Source organism: Electrona antarctica (assembly GCF_951216825.1).
Source record: "Electrona antarctica genome assembly, chromosome: 22".
Classification (NCBI taxonomy): domain Eukaryota; kingdom Metazoa; phylum Chordata; class Actinopteri; order Myctophiformes; family Myctophidae; genus Electrona; species Electrona antarctica.
In genome coordinates, this window is record NC_136805.1 from 25,462,143 (window position 1) to 25,481,326 (window position 19,184).

At 42.1% G+C, this 19,184-nt stretch overlaps 2 protein-coding genes across 2 annotated transcripts in view; both read left to right on the top strand.

The window, feature by feature from the left end:
* The window catches only part of gucy2cb (guanylate cyclase 2Cb), a gene marked incomplete at its 5' end in the record, with an annotated part of 38,562 nt that extends 23,102 nt beyond the window's left edge, over positions 1-15,460 (top strand). The window contains 9 exons of the mRNA XM_079492297.1: positions 10,341-10,432; positions 10,542-10,633; positions 11,433-11,591; positions 12,119-12,311; positions 12,591-12,765; positions 13,540-13,638; positions 13,762-13,856; positions 14,203-14,279; positions 14,763-15,460. Of these exons, the coding sequence (XP_079348423.1) occupies positions 10,341-10,432; positions 10,542-10,633; positions 11,433-11,591; positions 12,119-12,311; positions 12,591-12,765; positions 13,540-13,638; positions 13,762-13,856; positions 14,203-14,279; positions 14,763-15,012 (1,232 nt within the window). The 3' untranslated portion in view covers positions 15,013-15,460. The remainder of the gene's footprint in view (positions 1-10,340; positions 10,433-10,541; positions 10,634-11,432; positions 11,592-12,118; positions 12,312-12,590; positions 12,766-13,539; positions 13,639-13,761; positions 13,857-14,202; positions 14,280-14,762) is intronic.
* A 1,776-nt stretch (positions 15,461-17,236) lies between these two features.
* Positions 17,237-19,184, top strand: part of cby1 (chibby 1, beta catenin antagonist) — a 36,590-nt gene continuing 34,642 nt past the window's right edge. Inside the window, exon 1 of the mRNA XM_079492450.1 lies at positions 17,237-19,184. This exon is cut by the window's right edge and continues 101 nt beyond it. The gene's annotated coding sequence lies outside the window, so the exon portion shown is untranslated.

Here is a 19,184-nt window from a genome sequence, read left to right on the forward strand (position 1 = left end):
CCGTCATCCTCCTGTTTAGAAATATGAACTAACTCCACACCAAGATTTAGAGTAGACATTCTTTTGCAAAACACAACCATGCATTGAAATATTTGGTTCACACATGTTAGTATTGACTACTCAGTGTTACTTACAAAGTCCTAAAAAAGATTATCCACTCATATTAAAATCAAATTGTTCCTTGTACTCTCTTGTCTCGCCAACTCCTGATAAATTTAACAATGTAGACTCATTTTTTGTTTGCCTTATTAATGCAATGGTCGTTTCTTGAACAACCAAATTACTTCTATACATGAATAATGCATCCTAAATTAGACTGCACATTTGTTGACAATAGTCATTTCTCCAAGCAATTATAAGCCACAATAAGTTTAAAACTCATTGCATGTTCCCTCTAAACAAAAGTAATTTATCGTGACACTCTGACTCCTCATAAGATGTTATACATTTTTAAAGAATTTAATCAAACTGCATTGAGTGCAATCTGAAAAAAATACCCCTCATTATCAATTTGACCTTTATCTGATTAACCAATACCCTCCCCCCTTCTGTCACTCAAAATAGAGTGACAGAATTTACACACGCATACTGATTGTGTCAAAACGTCAAAACAGCTTCCCGCCACAACCCATGCCCAATGTCCATGTTTCTTTCTTTTTTTTACGCCAAACCGTAGCCTACCGAAAAGCATAAACCACGAACACCCATACCAACGCTGAGACAGAAGGAAGGAAACAGAAAGTATTCAGAAATTGCACACTCCAAACAGGGGAAAAAAATCGTTAACCTGCCATGTCGTCGCCCGTCTTTTTTTTTTTTTTTTTTTTCAGCCAACAGTTGCCACCACATCACCAGGAAAGAGGTTGTTCTCTCATAGAGTCCAAAGTCAATGGAAGCACTTCAAAAAAATGAAAAAAAAAAAAAAAAAAAAACTGTTGCATCCCGCGCAAAATAGGACAGACTCACTGCGATACTCGTTGATGGGCTGCAGTGATGAGAGTCCTTGTGACAGCCGAACTTCACTGCGGGTCACGTGATGGTGAAGGCCGCGGAGGACAGCTTCGCATCGACAGAGCGGACCCAAGTCCCCACTGCCTTCCAGACACTGCCGTTGCTACTGGCAAGCCCTGACGTTGAAAAGGGGAAAAACTGGGTCCAGGCCCGTCACAAAACCTTGATAGATGTAACACACTGCCACACGAGAAGCAATCCGTATAGTTACGTGGCAAAGGACCACGCTGGCAGGCCCCAGGAGAAACAGCGTGATCGCCGGGTCCCATGAGCCTTGCATCCTGTGAGCCACGGAAATGTTGTACTGGTCCCCCCGGCGGGAAGAAATCCCTCAAGTCCACCGTTAAACGCTCACCCAGGTCAATAACGAGCACCGCCTCCACACCTGAAAGTTCGTCCAAGCGTGCTGTCAACGCACGCTTAAAAATTATATTAGAAGGATGGGCCGCCTGCACCTCAAGAATCAAGTTAGACCTCTTCCTGCGAACGCAGTCCAACCTTTCCTGGAGGACCCGGACCACACGTTGTCCAGGTGTTTCCCCAACTCCAGGACCTCCATCCACACCCACCGCATCGCTCCGGCCGTTGCTGGAAGAGTCATCTCCATCAGAAGCATGGACCCCCCCATCAGGGAGCGGTGGCACAACCAAAGCGTCATCCTGGGCATTCGACATTTTAGAAAGACTCTTTGCATATGCCTTACAAATCTTTTTACCTTGTTGAAGAAACAATTTCATCACCTTCCGTTCCTCCTTCACCTTAGCTGCCAACGCTTCCTCATACTTGTGCACACGGACCTTCATGTCCCCAATGACATCCGGATAGAATATGCTTTCCCGTGGCCAACACCGATCATCTATCGGACCATGTAACTCCCACCTCCCCAGAATTGACGATAACTCGTCAATAAGCACATCATCATTGTGGAAAGAAGCTTGCTGACTAGACGAATCCATAACCAGTATTTAAGTTATTGAGTTCAGAGATATTAAATTACAATAAATGTCACGTCAACTAACCTTTACGGATGCAATTGATTTGTAACGCTCCTAAAACACCTCACCTAAACAGGGAACATACAAAGAACTCCAAAAAGAATTGCCAACCACTTACAGACTGTAGGCACTTGAGAACTTGTGAGCAGCTGCGTTACTGTAGGAATGTATGGTGTCACGCAAATTATGTGAAATGCAAAAAACTACTGTATATATTATACACAAGTTCAAGAACCTGTGTGAGAAATATTATAACTGACTACAAGCTTTAAACAAGAGCAAACGAAATGGACTTTTTGAGTTGGAAAGGTAAAGAAGTACAAAGTTTGGATTAAAATTTAGCAAAAGCCCCCCATAAATGAAACACTTACACCCTACTTGAACAGGCAGAAACACACCCCGTTTTCTGAAAGAGAACACAGGTTTTTAAAGAACCCCACACAACAACTTTCACTGTTAAAACAATTAGTTGACAACAAAAAGAATCATGCAAAAAAATGAAACGCCACCAGTCACCACATTAATCCAGGAATTGTCCGTTAGTCAGAGAAAAGAAATGCATGCATTAAAGACCATATGCTAACTGTATCTATAACTGTATCTGTATCTATAAAACTATGAGAAAATTTGAAACAACCGAATGGTTTTCCCAAAAGGAATAGTGAAAATGAACAACCTTTAAGAGGACATTCAGGAAGCTGACCAAAATGAAACAATGAGACAATATCAAATTATGTTTACCAAATGTAATCCACTGACAATTAGCAATTTATGACCGAGACAAACATAATTCATCCCAACCGTCAATTAAGAATAGTGAAAAAAGACTTGATATTTACACAAAGCGATACTCACGTGTTCCCCTTGACAGACCTCCAAACTGAAAAATAAAATAAAACATTATTCCCATACAACACCTGTTGAAAGAAAAGAATGTAAACTACTCACCTTTAAACGTTTTTTTTTTCTTAAACTGAGCCATTCCGAAAGTACAAAACAACACTAATAGATATGTAACACTGAGTGTAACAACGGAGATATAGATAAAAGAAAGAACAAATGATCCCATTACATTAACGACTGGCGGGCTCCGTAAAAAAACAAACATCCACGCAAAACACAAAAACGGAAACAACAACACAAATGAGTCTAAACATGTGTCCGCCCTAGTCCTGCAGTCTCAACACAAAACAAAAGATTCACCACGGTCACACAATAGCCGGGTTTGTAAATTGGACCAGCCAGAAAACAAACACCCATCGAGCGATCACCCCAAATGCCATTGTACCCCCCTAAAAACCCTCCAGTCGCATGCAGAGACTACAAAACCATAAACCCATATGAAGACTAAAATAAAGCATTGAAATACTAAAAACAACAAAAACAAAGACAAAGACAAAGACAAAACAAGATAAGCCTATCACAAATAAACAAACATCAAAGATAACACCAACCTCATGAAGGCATAAAACTATCCTTAACCATCCCACTATCAACCACTAACATTCCTCAACTTACACACAACAGCCATTCATCAACTCCCCTCAACTCACACACAAACACACAAACAACCCCCATTCAGTCACTCAATCCCCCCACAAACGCACACGCACACACCAACCATTTGCTCACCACCCTACCAAAAAAATACCACTCGCACACACTTTCATACCAGCTCCAAAGAACGAATCAAACAGACAACAAAACTTCACCAAATGGAGAACCATTTGGCTTTCAATCACAGCTATCAATGACTTAAACTATGCAACAATTGCCGTGGCTTTTAACTTACTTTTGCAGACTATCTTGTCTTCTTTTTTTTGACTAAAAATGAAGGTTTTAACAATCCAAATCAACCTATCTAATTGTACGAAGGATACATGAAATGCCCTAAGCATGAACCGTTACAACGAGAACTGTATTCTCATAAAAAAAAAATTAGCATCCACATTACTTTAAGACTAATTCAAAAATAGGATACACAGGTACAAAGAAAACGAATGGAACTATGCTAATTAATGTATTTATATTTAAACCGAATTAAACTAAAACTTACCAAATGACAGGATTCAAATGATTAAGTAATGTATTTATAATTAAACTGAATCAAACTAAAACTTACTAAATGGTTTGTTAATAAATGCTACAGGGTCTTACTTAGAGAAATGTACGTTTAACAAGTTATCTTAGCCATATTCGCTTTCTACCAATGATTATACTATACACTATTTAACTGCTAAATTGAGATGCAGGTTTAAATTGGGACTGCCAATCTGGAGCCTGGGAGCCAACACCTTCAAAAATTCCCAGGGAAGTACCTGTGGGCAGGCTTTGTTCTAAGCTCTTTGAGGCTCGGGTGAGGTGTTGAAGACGCTTAGCATTCTTTTGTCCCAAGAAACCTTTTGAGGGACAATTTGATTACCATGTGTTACTAAAATCCAACCCAAGACCCAGCCAAAGTTATTTTAGCTGTGTCCTGGTGGGGGGTTCTTTAAACAAAGGGTCAGCTTAATTTAGACTAGGTCAAAAAGATATTGGCCATTCTCAACTGTGTTGAGAAATTTACAGCCTATCACCCACTGTTCTGTACCTCATATAGTTATATGACTTTTGAGATTACACAAACCCCAACTTAAAACTGCCTGTTAGTTACAATTCCTTACTGTAAATCAAGTGAGCAAACAAAATCAATGAACAAACGCCAACATATCTTGTAAGTCAAACATAGCACATACACGCCCACTCACACTGTATCATGCACACACTATCGCCCAACTCAAACCACGCACACACAACACACCAATCCTTTTAAAAATGTAAAGTTTTTAGAGAATATAAACCCTCGTATTGAGAATAAAATACAACACAAACCACCAACAATTCGCCAAACCCCCAACTTTTCACCATTTAACAACCATCCACAACTTTCCCGCCGAAAATCCAAAATGGCGCCCGCGGACCCCCAGACAAACAATAGAACAAAGGACCCACATCCACACCACCATACAAACATCATATATCAACAAAACAAACGTAACCTACTCTTTACCAAACCAGACTACCAACCAAACCAAACTACAACATATTCATAAGAATCCTTTTAAAGGAAAATATTAACACAGAACCGCACACCCTTATCTCCGCCTCTCTGTATAACCAAAGAAATAGACTCTCCTCAACCGGACCATGGAAACTCCTCAGCTACAGAAATCCCATATGACAAACTTTTGCACCAGGACATATTAAAACACAACTTTAAATTAAAATTGCACAGAAACAACATCCCTTTTGCGCTCCGTCGACTGGTGGGACTACGGTAAAAGCCGATATAACTATCAACGGTACCTGCGTCAAAACCCAGCCGCCTACAGAAGCAGTCTGCCCTAACCAACCAACCATTCGTGAACCAGATTTTCACCCTGAAATCCCCTTTTTTAGACGGAAAAAAAAGAACCCCAGTAAAAATGTTTCACCCAGTTACGTGCAAACACCCATATAAATAATCACGACCCACCGTTTAACACAGTGCGTCCCCGGTCGTAACCACCAGGATATTCACAAAACAAATTCACGGCTTTTCAAACAAAGCATAGACACTACTCACCCCATTTAGACCGTGCGTAGAAAATAGCAAAAATAACAAAAACAAACAGTTGTCCCGCTCAGTTAAAACCGACCCCTTCTTGTGCCAAACAAAGCATCGAATCTATGAAGGTGAACAATCAATGATTAATTAACCCTACCATTAAATTCCTCGCCGCAGAAAACAAAAACAAAATGAAACGCCTCATCCCACTTCATTTTCATCCAAAACTCACGACGCTTTACGGTAGCCGGCATACGCGCTTACGGCAAGCAAGCCACCGTAAAGAGAAAACACGCACACAAAGAGAAAAATGTGCGAGCACAGACCTGAAATGTGAACAAAGAAAACTACCAAATACCGGACTTCCTGAACAGTCCCACGGGAAAACAATACTACTGCACGAGCAGGGATAAAAGACACCCCACTCGGTTTGTTTATAACGGCCTGAAGCAAAAAACCCCGCAAACGCCAGCCCATTGTTCCCAGAATGCACGCATAGTACGGAAACAGATCCCCAATTCTTTTCGATAAAAAAGCACATCGCCATTGGTAATCAAAAAAAACTTACCAGCGCGATGGCCTCTTTACGCGGATTTCGTGCACCAATTGTCGTTTCCGATCTGGATCAGCAATGCATTCAAGAGGACAAAAGGATGGACGCTCGATGGATCTGTAGCTTCAAAAGGTCAACTTCCGTCTTTATTTTCGCCAAGTACAAAGTCGAAACAGCCGTTATAAACTGCACAAGAAAAGTCTTATGCCTGAGTCTTGAGAATTTCAACACACAGCGTTTCCGTGGTTCCAATATCAACGCCGGATCAGAGACTACCGATTGTGAGAAGCGTTCAGGTTTAAGACTCACAACCAACGCATGGTCCCGCCTACTCTGTCAGCGGCCTCGTCCAATAGGAAAGCCGCTAAACAGAGTATCCGGTTCCTGCGAAGGCGGGACTTATGCCAAACTACAACCTATTTTTACAACTTGAGATGACAACTGGCTAGTAATGAATTTAAGAATACAATATGATATATGAAATTATAAACATAACAGAACTATATAAAACTACACAGAAATATATGAAACTTAACTGAAACATGACAGAACAGTATGAAACTAAACAAAATTACATTATACTGAACTGACTCTATTTAAGAAATAAATGAGCTTGTTTTAACATGGTACCTGACATTATAATCTTCAAAATAACCCTATGTTTAAGAGTACATTCTAGATTAGTCACTGAATGCTAATAATTTAGTAACCTAGTCTATGTCTTAGTTTCCTAGCGTTTATCTATAGTAACAGAAGAGTGTTTTTAAGAATATATAAAGTTAGAGTCCATACATTTAATTCAAGCCAACTCAGATCCTGCCAGCTGCTTCACAGTTCACACCTTCTGTATTTAGAACAAAAGGGTTCTCTTCCTGCAGTCCTTATAAGGTGCTGCTTGCTCAGACGTTTTAACAATAGCTCCTTTCAGTGAGAACATTCTAAATTAACTTCAAACCCAACTGCTTATAACCGTACCGACTATAGTTGAAAATAGACTTTAATTTTGGTTCATTCATTAGAAAATACACGACATAGGCCCTTGGATTGACAATATACAAGCCCCTTAAGGCTTGTATATTGTCAAAGTCTCGTGTTTTTAGACCATATTAGCCTACTTTACTTACATACACTGTTACGCACCAATTAGTCTAGGGGTAAAGGGTACGCATATCATAAAAAATGACAAGAAACCTCACTCAAAATTTGAAAATGCTTTACTTGTGTTGTTGTTCTTAATACAAATGGCTCAATGGATACATGATGGAAGCTGAGAGAGACCCAGCAGAAACTTAATGTGCAAATACTTTGTGTACATTTGAATTGTGTACTAAGAAAGGTAACACATATAAACATTATAGAAATGTGATATATAGGCTAGGTTTGTTTGTGTGTTTGTTTAGTGGTTGAGTAAAACTAAAATAACTACATTTCAACAAAAGTACAGGTCAATACAAAAATCTGCTAAATATTCTAAATGTAGAATATTTATATCTACAGCAAATCCACACGTCAAATTACATAATGTTCATACTAAACTGATCCATTGTTCATGACGTTTTTGGTGGCTTGAATTGGTAAAACTCTTCCCACACCGACCACATGAGCCAGTTTAAATCCAACGTGTACAACCCTGTGAACTTCTAAATGATTTGAATTACTAAAAGCTTTTCCACACACATCAAAATTATTTGGTTTTCTCTCCAGTGTGAATTCGCTGGTGTGTTTTAAGATTTGACATTTGAGAGAAGTGTTGTCCACACTGATCACATCCATAGGGTTTCTCCCCAGTGTGAATTCTTTGGTGTGTTTTAAGGCTGTCCATTCTAGAGAAGCATTGTCCACACTGATCACATCCATAGGCTTTCTCTCCAGTGTGAATTCTCTGGTGTGTTTTAAGGGTGTTCATTTGAGAGAAGTGTTTCCCACACTGATCACATCCATAGGGTTTCTCTCCCATGTGAATTCTCTTGTGGTTTTTAAGGATGGACATTGTAGAGAAATGTTGTCCACACTGATCACATCCATAGGCCTTCTCTCCAGTGTGAATTCTCTGGTGTGTTTTAAGGTTTGCAATTTGAGAGAAGTGTTGTCCACACTGATCACATCCAGGGGGATAGGAAGAAAGAATAGAAGAGACAGGGAAAGAGATACAGGCAAATACAAGTAGTGAAATAAAATGAAATAGTGTAGGATAATATAATTAATGAAATAGTGTAAGATAATATAATATGGTATAGCAATAATAATATATAATGTATGAGAAAATTAGGATATACCGGTAGTGTAGTGGTGTAATAATATGATAGCAGTCCATGGTCGTGCACTGTGAGGGGGCCGGGTCCACGGTCACACTTGTGATGGGCTCCATGAAGAGGCCTGGTCCACGGTCACACTCGGCAGTCAGTTGGGGGTTCATATTAGATGTCCACGGAACTGCGAAGACAAAAAGAGATTCCAGGAAGTGGCTTCCCGGATGTTGAGTTAGTGGCAGGCCAGGAGTATGGGCGTTTATGGGCGTGTGCGACATGGAACGTGCGGCATAAACGGCCACGGCATGGAAAAACTGTTAGGGGAGCCAGCATGGTCATCTAAGGTCATCGCCACACGCAAGCGTGTAGCGTGCGGCTTGGATGGCCAGGGGCAGGGGATGCCATTAGAGGTGCCGGCATGAACATCTAAGGTCATCACTACACGCAAGCGTGTAGCGTGCGGCTTAGATAGTCAGGGGCACGAATGACATGCAGGGTGCCGGCGAGATCATCTAAGGTCATCACTGCGAGAACATCTAAGGGCATCACTATGCGCGAGCGTGTAGCATTAGCTTAGATGGTCTGGTCTGTGGGAGGATGCCGTTAGAGGTGCCGGCATGAACATCTAAGGTCATCACTACACACAAGCATTTAGCGTGCGGCCTAGATAGTCAGGGGCACGAATGGCATCGGAGGTGCCAGGTGTGATCATCTAAGGTCATCACCATGCGCAAGTGTGCAGTGTGCAGTGTGCAGATCAATGGTCAAGCGCACGGGGCGTGGGCGGGAGAGGGATTTGGGGGGTTTGAGGGGTTGAGGACCCAGATACTTTGGCTTAGGGCTCGAGGCGAGAGCCGTTTAAAATGTGTAGAAAGTTAGAAACCCCTCTGGAACCTGTAGAGAAGATAGAAGTAGAAGAGAAGGGGAGGGAGGGAGGGTTACTGAAAACTATGCACGCCGCCATTTTTTAAACTTGCGTTTAAATACCCCCGGTGATTGGTGAGGTAGGAGTGGTCGGCCTGGTTGGAGGTAGGCGAGTGGTTGGCACGGGTGGCACAGGGTGGAGTTGACAGTGGCAGGTGAGTTGTGCTTAGTTGTCTTCTGCTTGGTCAAACCTCCCGAACCTCAGTTGTTCCAACTCCATTTGCCAGTTCCGTACAGAAATCTATAGTAGTTGTCTCCACCAGGCCGAAGGCATGGGGAGAGAGTATGTTTTGCACTCCGTCCGTGTGTGTGTGTGTGCGTCCGTCCGTCCTTCCTTCCTTCCGTCCGTCTGTTAGCTAATCTCCAGCACCGTTGGCCCGATCCATGCCAAACGTTGCACACACACTCCCTGGATGCCAACGACAACCTCTGCCCCAAATATTCCTCAACGGCCTGTTATAGCACCACCATGAGGCCGATTTAGGCAAAACACATTTCTGTAGATTACTCGTACACATTTTATCCATACATCACACAATTCGGTATACACTATCTCCATAGTCATGTGATCAACACGGATCTGCACCATTTCCCATCTTCCTTCCTGATTGGCTAAGATTCGCTTCCAAAGCTCACATGATTGGTCCGTTTCGAACAAAATGCCACAAATCACAAACACAGTGTGCAATTTCCGTGAAATTATACATGCACATTTCCACTAGGCTGAGGACGACATGACACAATTTTTTTCCAAACCAGCCTCATGGTGGCGCTATAACAGGGAAATTCCTGTTTTTACCTATAACTGCATCAATCTTGTAATAGCTATTATGCGCTGCTCCGTGGGCTTGTGATCTCAGATTCTGTGTCATGCTTGCGCAGGTAATCTGTAGTATCACTAGGAGCACAGTCACACCGCCAAAAAGAATGCAATAGCATTGCAATAAATGGTAAATGGTTAATCCTGAGCTATGGAGTGTCTAACTGAAATATGTTATCCACTGTGCTTTGTCTTGTAACAGAAAAGTTGTCCATGGTGCAGTATCCAGGCCTCTCATCCAATTACTTCAGGCCTGACTTCAATTTGGAGACTGCAACAGAGAAAGAATTAGAGGTGTGCTCACATTTTGCATGCATATTATGTGTCTGTGTCTGAATGTTCTTGTCCATATGTCTTATATCGTAAAAGCACTATCTGCAAATGTCTTCTGTCTGTTTTCTAGGTGTTCATGTTAATAAAACAGTGCTGGGATGAGGACCCAGACAAAAGGCCTGACTTCAAGAAGGTGGAAAATTGTCTTGGAAAAATATTCAGGTGTTTCTTTTATGACTCATCTGAATTGTACTATTAGAAAAGTTGCAAACATTCTCAATCTGTGTGTCTGTGAACATCTCCGGCACCGTTGGACCAATTAGCGTGAAACTTTGCATGCATACTCCCCTTAGGGCAAGGAAGGTCCTCTGCCTCAAATGTTTCAAATCGGCCTCATGATGGCGCTGTAGCGAGCCGCTTCTGGTTTTCCCTATAACTCTTGAACCAGGCCATACTATTGCATCATCATGAAAATGTGTTTTTCCATGGATTCCTTGGCTCATGACACAACTCCCCACATAGGCCACGCCCATTTCCACAATTTAGCATTTTGTTAAAAAAAAAATTGCTACTACTCTTATCTCTGGGGTCATGTGATCATGATGTATCAGACAAGACCTTCCACATTTTGAAGGCACCAGGTCGGTTAACCCGGCCTGGCGGAGAAGACCTGTGCTCAGAGGAGCACTTTTCTAGTTGAAAACTCAGTCCAATCAGGTGATATAAAACGTCCATTTGTCTTTCTACTGTTCTCTCCTTGCGTCTTCTTTCTCCTCTCCTGTCCTCTCCAGTACCCTTCATAACCAGGCCTTCTTTCTCCTCTCCTGTCCTCTCCAGTACCCTTCATAACCAGGCCTTCTTTCTCCTCTCCTGTCCTCTCCAGTACCCTTCATAACCAGGCCTTCTTTCTCCTCTCCTGTCCTCTCCAGTACCCTTCAAAACCAGGCCTTCTTTCTCCTCTCCTGTCCTCTCCAGTACCCTTCATAACCAGGCCTTCTTTCTCCTCTCCTGTCCTCTCCAGTACCCTTCATAACCAGGCCAATGAGAGTTACATGGACAACCTAATCAGACGTCTGCAGATGTACTCTAAGAATTTGGAGCGCCTGGTTGGAGAGAGAACGGCTCTGTACAAAGCCGAGAGGGACAGAGCTGACGAGCTTAACTTCATGCTACTGCCTGGGTCAGTTTAAAGGAAAGGAAAAATGCATGTCTATTTTTTTGAGGAGGTTATCTCCTCAGCTGTGACTCTGTGACAGGAACATGCTGTTTGCTCTTCTCTGCATGAATGTATGCTGTAGATCAGCATCCCAACCTCATTGAGAGCAGTGATCTGCATGCCAGGCTCTGAGCACATACATTTTCTACATATAACATGTACATGTAATTGGATGGTTTTATTTCTGATCTAGGCCTATTTTATTATTTTATTTGCATAAGCCAGATTCTCAACTCAATCCAATAAAATGGTAATAGATTCTGATTCAAAGTCATGTGTAGTTGTGTCCCTCAGGTGACGCAGGACTAACTGTAGGAGTTAGCAGCCACAATGGAGTATAACACACAGGGAATCGGGAATTGGCAGAACAACTAAATCGGCATTACGACTAAATTGGGGGGAAAAGGAACGAAAATTTGTGTACAGATGCAGATAAAAGCAACATAATAAGTCTTGATCAGACTAAATAACCTGTCTTTCTGTCTCTCTAGCCCGGTGGTCAAATCTCTGAAGGAGACGGGCATAGTGGAGCCGGAGTTATATGACGAGGTGACGGTGTATTTCAGTGACATCGTGGGTTTTACCACTCTGTGCCAGTACAGCACGCCCATGGAGGTGGTGGACATGCTCAATGACATCTACAAAGGCTTTGACGGAATCCTGGACCACCATGATGTCTATAAGGTAAGTCTGGAACTCTAAAGAAAGGAATCACGGGTTGGTAGGTAGATGGTGTTATACCGCTATACCACCCCACATAACCCCCTAGCTACCACCCCATACGCACCCCTCCCATCTTCACATAAGAACTTCAGTGTCTTCATCTTGTACTCACTAGACAGGCCTGTCAATCCTGTCCAGAATCATTCCACTGACCCAGTGTCTCGCTGTCCAAACAAGTAACCTCATAGTTTTCTTTTAAATCTTCAGTTTTCCCTTGCTGTTTCTATTTTAATCCCTCAGGTGGAAACGATAGGTGATGCCTACATGGTGGCCTCTGGGCTACCGAAGCGGAACGGGAACAGACATGCAGTGGATATCTGCAGCATGGCACTGGACATCCTGGCCTTTATGGGCACCTTCCAACTCAGACACCTGCCTGGCATACCTGTGTGGATACGTATCGGTGTGAACTCAGGTGAACAGAACTCCTGCATACATGCAGACAACTCTGTCCTAGACAGCAAAGGGTTTTTAATCAGTGACGGAAGGAGTATTTTAAGTACATTTATTTAGCAATACCACAAAGATACTCTGTTACAAGTAATAGGCCTGTATTAAAAATGTTACTTGAATAAAAGTTCAAAAGTATTGGCATCAAAATATACAAATAAATACATGTTTTTGATTTGATTGTGGCACTTGAAGATATGAATTTAATAAACTCAAAATGGATTTCGGAGGGTTTATCCATATAGTAAAAAATATTTTCCGCACCCTTGTTATGTGATTGTATCCTATCTCACACTCACCTGCCCTGGTCGTCATTCGTCTGGCAAGCAGCTGGTCAATGGAAAGCTTTTGGTTTATGAGACGAGAAAGATAAACCAACAAATAATGTTTGAGCGAGTGTTTTGGTTGTTCTCAGTTGTTGTCATCTTAGCCGTAAGTAATCATGACCATAATGTATATTTGATAAAGGAGAGACTTAACGTGTGTGTGTGTGTGTGTGTGTGTGTGTGTGTGTGTGTGTGTGTGTGCGCGCACGTACGTGTATGTCAGAGCCATAGAGTAAGACAGAGTTACGACATTGAGGAGGCAGAAAACAGCCTGGTCACGTGGTTCATGTACTCGCGCGAGCCCATAGACTCCAATGCATTCTGTAAACTTCCGGTTGGCCCCGTGAAGTGAACGGAGTTGTCGTAACTCTATCTTATTCTATTCTTATTCTCTATATATTCTCTATGTATAGGTCCCTGTGCAGCAGCTGTGGTGGGTATTAAGATGCCTAGATATTGTCTGTTTGGAGACACAATCAACACAACATCTCGTATGGAGTCGACAGGACACCGTAAGGATCCCGCAACTCATAAAAAGGGTCTCACGATACAAACTGATTGTTTTAACCAAAAAATATTACCCACCTTAATACATTAATACAATGTATTGTTTTATTCCATCCTATATCCCCCAGCCCTGAGGATCCATGTCAGTAAGCCTACTATTAACATCCTAAAAAGGACTGACTGCAAGTTTGAATACGAGATGAGAGGAGAGGTCTTTCTGAAGGTAGAGCTCAACCCTGTACCCAAGTCACTTATACCTCTAGACCAGTGGACCCTTACATGTGTGTAACTCTGAGAGTGTACAAATGGAGCCAAATGGGCCCATGAGGGTCCATTTGGTTCCGTTTGTACACACATTGTTAGATTGAATTAACTGGACCTGAGTTTTTTCAGTCTGCACCAAACAATTCTTCCTAAAGTTTCCCCCCAAATAAGCTGTGGTTCAAGTGATTAATGTATACATGAATCATGAATGAATGCGTGCCAATCAATATAAAATGTGTCAATCAATACTAAAGAAAACAAGGAAATAAGTTATCGTGTGGAATTGTGCTTGTGTGTCACCACAGGGCAAAGGCACAGAGACCACTTACTGGTTGACAGGTAAAACGGGTGAGGATTACGACCTCCCAACGCCACCAACGACGTAAGTTACCTCTTATGTCCAATTTAAGCCTAATTTAAAGCTACAATATAATTATACAATATAACTTCTGCAGTGGTCGGAGGTGGTATATCTCTATACTCTTCCATTGAGACATGTAGACTCTGGTATCGGGTACGATGCCCATTGGTTGACAATGTATGTAAATTATTATATGAAGTAGATGGCACACTAATTACTAGAAACTATACTAGACTAGAACTCACCAAGTACCAACAAAGTCAGTTGTGTGTGTGTGTGTGTGTGTGTGTATACTGTATATTGCATGATTCGTGAACTAAACTCATTCCTATCCTCCCAACACACACACACACACACACACACACACACACACGCATGCATGCATGCACACACACACACACACATGCACACACACACACACACCCGCACGCACGTGCGCGCGCGCACACACACACACACACACACGCACACACACACACATGAACACGTACGCCACACACCCAGGGAGAACTTCCAGCGGCTGCAGCAGGACCTGGCTCAGATGATTCTAGAATGCTTGGAGGAGCGCCCCCCCCATGGAGAGTCCATGGAGATGAGGAAGACTCTGTCCCTGAGTAACCTGGCGTCACCGGTCTTTCCACCTCGGAGGCAGTTCAAGGTGGAGGCCAAGGAGCAGGAACCAGCGGAGGAGGACGACGCACCAGAGTACCTCCATTTGGCCTCTGTGGAGAACACACTGAGTACTTTCCTGTAGACTCTAGAGTGTAGAGCCTAGTTTGGAGCTGGGTCACATGCGGTGGTGGAAAAAAAGTACTCAAATGTTTTTGCTTAAGTAAAAGTATCAATACTCCGTTGTAGAAATACTCTGTTAGAAGTAAAAGTCAGGAATTAAAAATGTACTTGAGTAATGAGTACAAAAGTATTGGCACTAGGGATGGGTATCGTTAGCATTTTTGTGAGTCCGGTACCGATTCCGGTTCTTCTTATCGATTCCGGTTCCTAAATGCTATAAAATAACTTACCTGTAAATAAGAGGTCAAATGTTTATTTAACAAAAAGAGTAAGAACCTCTCCTTTATTCAACAGTTGAGCCATTTGTGAATAATAGACTGAGCTAAGTTTTCCTTTTTTTAATATATCTACTCTTATTTACCCAGGGCAATATCCATATATGACTCAGGTTTCTACACTACACTAGTCTGATGTCAACCACAAAACGGCCTGACCAATCAGCAGCAGCTATCCCGCCTCTAGCTGCTGCTGATTGGCCAGGCCGTTTTGTGGCCGGGCATCAAGTCTGCCTGAGAGTTCCCAGATGGGAGCAGGAGGGGGGAACCCAGTGTACTCTCTGCTGCTCAGGTTAGGATATAGCTGTTGTCTCCATATATGGAGCTCTAGGTGAAATAACGAAGGCTTTCACCTTGAGCTCCATATATGGAGACAACCTATAGCTATAGCTGATGCCCCCCATGCCAAAGCGCCAGCGCTCGCGAGGTCGCTTCTCGCCCCCAGACGTCTTACGCCAGGGCTCCACCGGACGCGTTGCGTTGCGTCTGCGTCGCGTCAAAAAACGCACCGGTTCAATTTTAATGCACGCGTCGCGTCTCCGTCAACGCGGGCAGTGGAGCCACCCTTCATTGATTAAAAAGGGAACATTCCCTGACGGTGACGGAGACGCGACGCTGACGCGCCCGGTGGAGCCCGGCCGTTACTGGTAGTAATGCCTTAAATTGCTCTTTATGTAGTTCCTGAAATGGTAAAAGATGAGACTGGGAGACAGCCTGGGCACACTTGAACTTCCATGCAGCAGAATGCCGCTGGGGCAAGCTTTACCGGGAATCTGGCCGACGCGGCAGATTGGGTGGAGCTTCATTTCCATCCACCAGCTGTCTAAAAACCCGGAAATGACGCAAAAGACAGCTTCTTTTGTCCACGCATGGAATCTTAGGTGTAGTTACAGGGAGAGTGGGAGTGGAACCAGCTTTGCAGAGGACCATACCAACAGACTTGATTGAGAGGGGGGGATTGGGAATTGCTTAGTGATTCCAGTTGGCTCTAATTGCTGTTCGCCCTAGCTGTGTGTATTTGTTGGTTTGGTCCACGACTATATAAGCCTCCCTCATGCGTCTGTTAGTTGAGTTCCTGTTTGGTTCCACATTATTTTCATTTGAGTTATGGTGACCTCTTAAGGCAGGGGTGTCAAACTCATTTTGGGTCAAGGGCCACATTGCGCGAAAGGTGACTTGATGAGGGCCCCGGCCAGTTGCAGCTCACGTGCGTTGACTTACACAGTTGTCACTTGGCTTTGTTTTCTAGACTGTTTATTGACATAAATTGACTATTTGTATTACAGTTGTAGGCTACAAGACGTTTGGTATGAGAGAAAAAAGTCCCAATAAACCACACGAAAATAGTCAAAAAATGTTGAAATGTTTTGTTAATTATTTGTTACTTTTTTAAAACAAACTTTGAGTTTGAAAACCTGTGTTGCCTTATGCTTTGTCTGCTCGGTCCATCACACTGCAGGATTTATGAAATGACTATGTTGTACATAACATACTGAAACAAATGTCACTGCATGTTATTTGAGGTGTTAAAAGGCAGACTGACAAAATACAAGACTATAACATTGTTGCCACTTTGTCACATCTCTCCCTCACAAAACAAAGACATTTTTTTAAGTTTTGTTTAGTGGTGGTCTAGAGTTTGCTAAATTATCACCTCTCCCCATTTGGAACAACTTAACCAATGAGTACGAATGTCTGTTTTCACCAAGGCGCATAATGTTAGTCTTTAGTTTTGGTGTCACTTTTCCAAAATGGGAGTAGGCTATGTTCCTCTTGACTCCATGGAGTTAGTGGCAGGCCGTTATTCCATCATAAATATTATCCCTGTCATATTGTTGTCGAAACACATAGGACTCGATCTTACTAAAAACAATTCAAACAAATTCACATGACACATTTTACAGATTTCTGGAAGAAAAAGTAAACACTGCTATTTATTCCTTAAACACGGAATATGAACAGACATCTTACTGTACAGCAGTGATAAATCTACACATTATATACAAATGGGACAATTCAGTTTGGATCCAGCAACCCATTTGTTTTGTACATAAATACTTAGTTTAGGAGAGGATATCAGTTATTGTTGAATATAGACAAAAATGGGACTCATGTAATCACACATTAAAAACCCTTTGGGACAAATAATTCCCTCTGTGATCTTGGGGAACACATGGCTTGTATTTCTAGTAGTGGCTACAAATAATAATAATAGCTATTCAAGTATAAAAAATATAAAAAGAAAAGAAAAAAGCCACGGCCAGATAAACAGGACACAAATTATTTTACAGTGACATTTAAAAATCAACTGAATTCAAATCCTCATGAAAATAAGCACCCGAATACCTACAGCTAAAACCTTTGTGCATCAAACTCAGGGGAACGGCCTAGACACTACATATGCTGTATATAAGCCATGGCTACTCTGTAGTCTGCACACCGAACGGCCCCTGTGCTCCTCCTGTGTTTTGTCCTTGTAGTGTCCTTATCTTTCTCACATCCCCATTTCTAAATAACACAAAACTATACAAAGTAACCAATTCTATTGATGATTTACTAAGCCTGGTTTGGTTTGCAGTATGTACACAGAAATACCACTCTGAAAACCGTGACAGCAAACACGCACACACAAATGACAGCTTGAGTTTGCATTAATGCTAACTCACATTCCCAGCCTATAAGAATATGAGAATGAGAATAAACTGCACATTTACAGAGAAAATCTGTGTAGAGCACCGAAGTCTGACGTCAATATCGGTAGAGGTCGCAAATCCACAGGTTCATGTACTTTTTTATTTGCATTGTAATCCCCATAGGGGGATTTTAGATTGCCTCAAATAAGAACTCTGTTTGAAAAATAAACATGTCATCCCGGCTGTTTCACTCATATGGATATGAAGAATCAACTGACTGAGAGAAAACGCTATTGTTACTGCTACTGAATTAGTTACATTTTCGCAAAAAACAGACTGTATCTGAGTGACTGACTGTCGCAAACGATACAGAGACACCTCCATGACAATAACGCAGAGACAGCTTGTTTATTTTTGGACCACAATGCTTATATGAAACGATTTTAAGATGACCCCATGTTATTCTCCATAGAGAAATTACTTCCGTGAACCAGGGGAAACCAGGGGATGAGTAAGTGACATCAGGACTTCGGCGCTCTATGACATATACACTAATGTTTTGTTTTTAACCTGCATGAAATCAAGGCACCCAATGATCCCTATGTGAACCTGGAAAATGTTGACACTACTGAATAGTATAAGCACAATCCTCTTAACTCCAATCTTAATTTCTCCTACTCTTTACACCAAATACATAACATTTTCTCGTATGATTACGAAATAAATCAATATTAATCCTAGATTGTCTGTCTCTCATCCCATTATTGATTGCCTTTTGCCTAAATTAAACAGAATATATGCTTGCCTACTGCCTATAATATTGTGCTCTGATTGGGATGTTCTTCAGGCAGTTACACTCCCAAACAGCAGAGGGCACACAGGAGGTGCTGACAGTTATTTTTCTTATTTTCATTTTATTTTTCTCAACTTGGCAAAAGAAAACCATTGGTTTTCAGTTCTGCTGGCTTTATAGCCATCTAATCAGGGCCTGGGACCTGGGACACCAGGTGAAAGCAATGAACAATCTGGCAGCAAAGAAACCCAGCAGCAGTCTGAGGCCTAAATAACTCCCCTATAGCATTATAGCATAATCCAGTGGTGTTTGATTATGTACAATGGAAGACCCTGTCAGTGTATGCTAGTTTGCCTTATATTTTACACTGGCCGACTGATTCCAATGATTAGAAAAACACTGACTGAAGCAGACCTGTCACCTGCCGTCGCTG